At 44.9% G+C, this 6810-nt stretch overlaps 1 protein-coding gene across 2 annotated transcripts; it reads right to left on the bottom strand.

Moving 5' to 3' along the window:
- Nucleotides 1-406: 406 nt before the first annotated feature.
- asb3 (ankyrin repeat and SOCS box containing 3) lies at nt 407-6065 on the bottom strand. Of its 2 annotated transcripts, none has more exons than XM_023839696.2 (10): nt 6014-6065; nt 5114-5328; nt 4762-4932; nt 4376-4488; nt 3719-3851; nt 3339-3516; nt 1913-2119; nt 1367-1630; nt 1133-1266; nt 407-923 (listed from the first exon to the last, which is right to left on the bottom strand). In XM_023839696.2, the coding sequence occupies exons 2-10, from the start codon at nt 5307-5309 to the stop codon at nt 721-723; spliced, it is 1599 nt and encodes a 532-aa protein (XP_023695464.2). In that variant the 5' UTR covers nt 5310-5328; nt 6014-6065; the 3' UTR covers nt 407-720. The 2 variants fall into 2 exon arrangements, with proteins under 2 accessions (XP_023695464.2, XP_023695466.2); XM_023839698.2 differs by lacking the exon at nt 6014-6065 and adding an exon at nt 5672-5943.
- Between the last annotated feature and the right edge of the window lie 745 nt (nt 6066-6810).

The raw sequence follows: 6810 nt of genomic DNA, 5'->3' as shown, positions 1-6810 counted from the left end.
ACACACACAAACATATGATCTCCCTCCCTGAACCACACAAACATGTGATCTCTCTGCCTGATACACACACACAGACACATGATCTCGCTCCCTGAGCCGCACAAACATGTGATCTCACTCCCTCACACACACAGACACTGTTAAGACGCTTGTTCTACCTGGGGATCAGATTTGCCATTCCTGCTGGTTCCCCGAATGGATGTATCTAACAACACCTGCAAGATGCAGGTAGACTTAAAAATGCAGGTCTACACCTAGGCAGATCTGTCAACCAGCCAGTCACAGCTCAGCAATCCCATCAGACATATATATGACTGCGGGTGATCGGTTTTCACCTCAACAGTTGCTGTGGCTTAAGTCTCATAAACTATGTCTCCATTTAAATTATGAGCCCACAAGGCTTGAGTTACATCCAAAATGCCAACATTTATAAATACATTTACAAATACAGCAATGTTATATTATTGCTTTATAATTTGTAGTTTTATTTAGCTTAAGAAACAAAGTACAACAAAAAAAAAATAAAAAAAAAAATTATATCTTAACACTATTCCCCCTACTGGTAGGAGTAGAAATGACATCTGGAACAGAGCTGGATTACTCTGACTGTGCATACGGAATACGTTGAGAGGGAAACACTTAATGTACCAGGAACATTATCTAGCGATAGTGGTACCTGCTGACAGGTTTGGCAGCAGTGCGGCAGAGAGCTGGGTGTGGTCACTGGCCCTGGGAACCTGCACCTTCCTGCTCAGCCTGCTTTGGTAAGTCATGTGCTCTGAAGACATCAGCGAAGTTAAGGTAGTCCTGAAGGAGAACGGGCACTGGCAGCTGGCGTACAAACGTCTTGCTGGCTAGAGACTGGCTGCCCACCACGTTCATCACAGCTAACCGACACAAATGGCACAAAGGAGGCAGAGACTCTGAAAGAAAGAGCAGAAGAAGTGAGCAAGACATTCGATCAGAGAGGGGCACTGTGGCAGCGGTGAGCAAGGCATCCAATCAGAGAGGGGCACTGTGGCAGCGGTGAGCAAGGCATCCAATCAGAGGCGGTGCAAAGCTGCCATAGTGCCAACTCACTATACTACAAAATGACATTACATGGAAAGTCATCACAGGTTGATTTACTGACTGAGATGTGGGCGTGGCTTCCAGGTGGACTCCACCCGTCGCTGGTATAGACTGGCCAACAGTGATGGAGGCAGCAGACTCCAGTTGGTGAACTCCAGCAGGAAGTTAATAACATCACTTTCTACCTTCTCAAATCTGCCAGCAAGACCATCAGGACACAGGGGTACTTAGAGAGCTGCCTGGAGCAAACCCAGGGTAAATCTACAGGCAGGGGTAGGAGTCTAGGGGTACTCACAGCACAGGATGTAGAAGCAGTGAAGGTTGCAGTCCAACCTGAAGCAGCAGGGGCAGCCAGTCCAGTGCACTGGAGGCTTGCTCCTTCTCCAGGCTACAAGCCAGCATCTCTTCCAGGTGGCCTCCAGAAGGCAGGCCTGTATGGTCCAGCAGAAGCGCTAGTACAGAGTGCTGGCGGAGCCGCAGACACTTGCTGTAAAGCCCCCCATCCACGTGGGCCCCTGCCTTCAGGAGAAGCCGCACCAGGGAGTGGACCTGACTTGCCCTGTTCCAGGGAAAGCAGAGACACAGGAAGCGTCTAACGATACAGTAGGGACAGGGAAGGAACCAAGCAAAGCATTCGCTCATTCTGAGACAGCAGATGCATCAAAGGGACCAACTATGACATGGAGAGAGAACAAATTAATGATATCATCTCAGCTGCTCACTGTCTCACTTTAGTTTTTCCTTTTTGCATCTGAATTTTTCCAGCTGTAGATACTCAGAAACCTGCTTTGGAGATACTGCACAGACCAGGTCCCACAGTTGTTCTATGCTGAGTAGATACCTTTCAAACTGAGAGCACAGGAATGTTGCCAATGGCGATGGGAACCCAAAGGCCTGGCAGTCCTGGGCATCAGGGCTGTACCCAGCCCTCAGCAGCAGCTGAAGGCTGTCTACCTGGCCACCTAAAACCGCAGAGTACACTGGGCTGACTTTCCCAACCTGGCGGTCACATGCGCGGTCTGTCAGGGGCAGAAGACGCTCCAGGATGCTGGGAGGGAAGAGGAGTGACACCAGAATGCTTATACACTGAACACCAAAAGAAGAGTGACACCAGAATGCTTACACACTGAACACCAAAAGAAGAGTGACACCAGAATGCTTATACACTGAACAATAGAAGGTGAAGTCACACCGGAAAGCTTATATACTGAACACTGAGAGTGGAGACATACCAGAATGCTTACACACTGAACACTGAAAGAGTCACACTTGAATGTTTATACAATGCAATGTTTACACATAGGTATACAGTGATATGGTATGCGTTCCAGACCCATCAGCGATAGGTGAAAATCCGCAATATAGAAAGACCATATAAACAAACATTTTTTATAGTTTAAGCCTTAAAATACCCCTTCCACACGCTTTAAACACATGTAAACTTATTAAAACACATATATGTGGATGTTGGGCTAAGAATATGAGTAACATAATAATAATAATAATAATAATAATAATAATAATAATATGTAGTGTGTGTGTGTGTATAATATATATACATACACACACCTCTCTCTATGGAATATATATATAAAAAAAAACATATATGGTTCTAATATTCTTTTCATCCTTATTGATGTAGCGTACCATCTATTCATTAAAGCCATAATAGCGAGCAACGTCCGCGTAACGCTTTCCTTCCCAAAGCATATCCAGGAGTTTTACCTTCTCCTGAATGGCGCTGGTGCTTAGGCTCACTACTATCAGAAGGCTTATAACATGCAGGACGCTTGGGAGCCATCGTAGGGCTTAAAACAAAACGAAAACAATCGGATCACAAGCAAGGTACGCGATACACAGAGAACTGTGACACGTCGGGGAAAAGTCTGCGATATAGCAGGGGCGTGATAGCTGAACTGCGATATAGCGGGGGATCACTGTAGACACTAATATGCTAACTGAAAAGTGAGAAGCTAGTGTCAGAAACGGCCTTCACATGGGCAGGAGCCAGTGTCAGAAACGGCCTTCACATGGGCAGGAACCAGTGTCAGAAACGGCCTTCACATGGGCAGGAGCCAGTGTCAGAAATGGCCTTCACATGGGCAGGTAAGATAAAACTGAAGAGACACATAAAAACTCAAGCATTCAAACCAGAGAAGTACATCTAGGCTCTTCAGCACTGGCACGAGAGAAAGCTGCGAGGACTCTGTCTGAGCACAAAATAAGAACAAAGCAAGCAACCGGTCGGAGGGAGGATATTCAGGTACCTGATGTGACCGAACTGTGCTGCAGCATGAATGGGCAGCTGCCATGCATCCTCACTGCAGTAGAGATTCGGGTCAGCACCATGCTCCAGCAGAGCGGTCACACAGGACAGGTGGCCCTCCTGGGATGCTATCAGCAGGGGTGTGGCGAGATCATGGGATTGGCGGTTCGTGTCAGCGCCTGGAGGTGGGGTCACAGACAGGATCAGCACAGTGCCACACTCAGACACGATCAACCAACAGAAGCTGCTACTCCTCTTATCATCCCCAAAAACCGAAGCCATGTTTTGTCTGGGCTTCTATCCAGACGCTGGACTGTGGTTTGTTGCATGTAGCTGAAGCTGCTCCCATCTCACCCCCCTGGGTACCGAACGCCTCCATACCAGCCTCCGCCAACAGCTCCAAGCATCGGCGCTGGCCATACTGTGCAGCCACAAACAGGGGCGTAATCTCAAAGTCATCAGTGATGTCTAGCTGGGCCACACCCACCAGGAAGCTCACCACCTCAGCATGACCCTGACCACAAGAAAGAGAAGAATGTCAGCAGTGGAATCATTTATATAACCAGTATGAGCCGTGTTATATATACACAGCAGAGCACGAAGCGAAGCACAAGCATCACATCACATGCAGCCTGTGTAATCGTCTATTCGTTATGGGTTCACATTCACCGTCAAACATGTAAGCCTCAACTGCCCAATGACCTGGCAACTAGGATACTGGCTTGAAGAGCTATCAGGTCACGTCCTGACACTGCTATTGTACCTTCCAGTTAATGCATCCTGTGGTGTAAAAAAAGAAAACTCACTCAAAGCATGAGCTAACAAGAGAATGAATTAAAATAATAATAATAAAACAACAACAGTGGTTGTTTTGTTGCTGTTCTTGACAATACTAAAATGTTGTTGATAATGAAAACAACATGTTATCAAGAACAACAATTATAATTACTCATTATTGTTTTTGTTGTTAATAATCATAATGATGATGCTGTATGGTTGTTAAGTGTAGACCACGAGGCCTGCATCTATGGCTGACACCTTGAATGTTGCCTGGTGCAAGCAGCTCCAGCCGGATGTAGAGTGGCTGCTGTTGACCTCTGACCCTTCTTGCACCAACAGTTCCACCACCTTCCTGTGTCCACTATCGACAGCTGCAGAGTCCACACACAGGCAATTACGCAATAATCACCCAAACTGCTGAGACAAGTTGAAGCATAAAACAGGAAGTGTGGCAGATAAGTGGCCACATTCATGAAAAAAGCTGATGGGCTACTGCTGTATTAATCTGAAAATATCCAACAAACAGACCAATGGCATCATGTTAGCCTCTCAGCAAATGAACAGAGTTAAATATCAAAAGCAAGCTGATGTCACAGGGAATTTGTCAGCCATAACCTCTCATAAAGACAGGACAAGAGTCCTACCTGCAAAGAGCGGGCTTGCGCCATCATTGTTCACACGGTTGACATCAGCTCCAGCCTGAAGGAGACTCTGCACCAGGCTCAGGTGGCCCTGCTCAGCGGCGAGATAGAGGACCGTGGTGCCGTCATGTGTCAGGGTGTTCACATAGTCTCTGCTCTGGGACTTGGAGCGTGCTGGAGGTGGTTAACACAGGCTGACTGTAACAGGGATATCCAAGTGTGGCTCCAAGTTGACATGTGCATGCAGTGCAACAGCAAGCTCATTTGAATGTAAACAGAAATAGATAATGAAACTGTAAAGGCAGCAAATTATCCAGCACAGGTGATACGTGCGTTTTATGTTAGTGCTGCTCACCTGCCCTCAGTAATATCTGCGCACACCTGTGGGCGCCACCAAATGCTGCTTCATGCAAGGCGTTCCAGCCCCGGTTGTCCCTGACATCGATGCTGTAGCCTTTCTGTATCAGACGCCTCACCAGCCGGTGGTTCCGCTCACGTGCTGCCAGCGCCACAGCAGAGCACGTGTGCTGGTAACACTCAGTAAAATCCATCGGGGCTCTCCACCTTTACCTACAAAATGTCATCGGACAATACTACTGCTCAGCAGATGAAGAGAGCCATTTACCTAAACAACAATATGACTTTCTATATGCTGGCTTTGCATTTTCATTACTAAGGCTTGTTGAGGTGCTGCTGAATAGTGATCTAGATGTAGGGGAAAATAACGTTATAATTAAATGACTACAGTTTGATAAGGTGAATAGCGGGACATTTTTTTGTTTCATAGCTTATGCTTCTCTTTTAATCTTCACATTTCGTTACATTTAAAACATATGTCTTAAAATAATCATAAAAAAATCCAGCCATCTTCTAATTACTTATTTTAAAACGGGGATCTGTATTTTGAAATCACCTTTGGTAAAGGCTTCAGCATTAATTTAAAAGTATCATACATAATATGAAACTGCATAATAACACATTGAAGGAAAACCTTGCATGTACCCGACTGCACACACTTAACTCTGGACTGATTTTAATCGTTTAGCCTTTCTACAAGAATAAAATAATTAAATACGATATCATCCTTGCCATGCTGGTGATCGTCATTGTGCAACCTGAAATGATACCACAGTCTTTTCTAAAATCGTATAAAACAACGAAAATTTAAACTATAATAAAAAAAAATAAAAATAAAAACACTGAACAAACGTAAAACCGTGTTTAACTAAAATAACCAGGTTAAAAGGTTACTTGCCGTCTTGCTACAGCGCTCGGACTCATATATATTCTTCCGGTATCGCGCCACTCTAAATAAGATTTGCTATGATTGGTTGGTGATTCTGTCAATCCCAATTAGGTTTTTTGTGATTGGATAGAGGATCATGCGTCGTGAATATACCGTATACCATAAAGTATAGGATGCGACTTCATAAATTATATGAATTTATGAATTTATTCATAAATATTAAAACCCTGTAAAGCGCTTTGTATTTTATTGTAATGTATAAATATGTATATTTATTGCATTACAGGACATACAATTGATTTGGGAAGGGTTATTGATAGATAAGTATTATTTAAGCTAGTAAAATATTAATTTACTGGAGACATTCGCTAGAGGGCGCTGAATGACCATCACCAGAATTATGAATGTTTCAGTATTAGTGTTTTTTGTGAAGTCCCGGCAAGATTGGCAAAATTGCTCGCTGTAATGTTGAAACTAAAGTGCCTGGCTTTGCACTACAGTCCCAGGAGCAATTGGGGGTTGAGGGCCTTGCTAAAATGGCCAGTGCTGTTGCAACTTTGGAATTTAAACCAGTGAATATTCAGTCACCACTCACCAGCACGGCTGTGTCCTAACCATCATGTGGATCTAAGTAAGCAAAGCAAACCCCCCCAGAAATTCAGACCTGGGTGAACTCAAGGCTTTCTGTGGCTGCTAACAACGACCCTCTGATGTGAGCCCCAAAGGTGCCACTCTGCTCAGTTTTCTCTGCTTTTGCCGGTAAAGTTCTTTTAAACAAGTCGACATCTGCGAAACATCGGTCTGCA

Source organism: Paramormyrops kingsleyae, chromosome 20, assembly GCF_048594095.1.
Source record: "Paramormyrops kingsleyae isolate MSU_618 chromosome 20, PKINGS_0.4, whole genome shotgun sequence".
NCBI lineage: Eukaryota > Metazoa > Chordata > Actinopteri > Osteoglossiformes > Mormyridae > Paramormyrops > Paramormyrops kingsleyae.
This window is presented reverse-complemented; position numbering and strand designations above follow the sequence as displayed.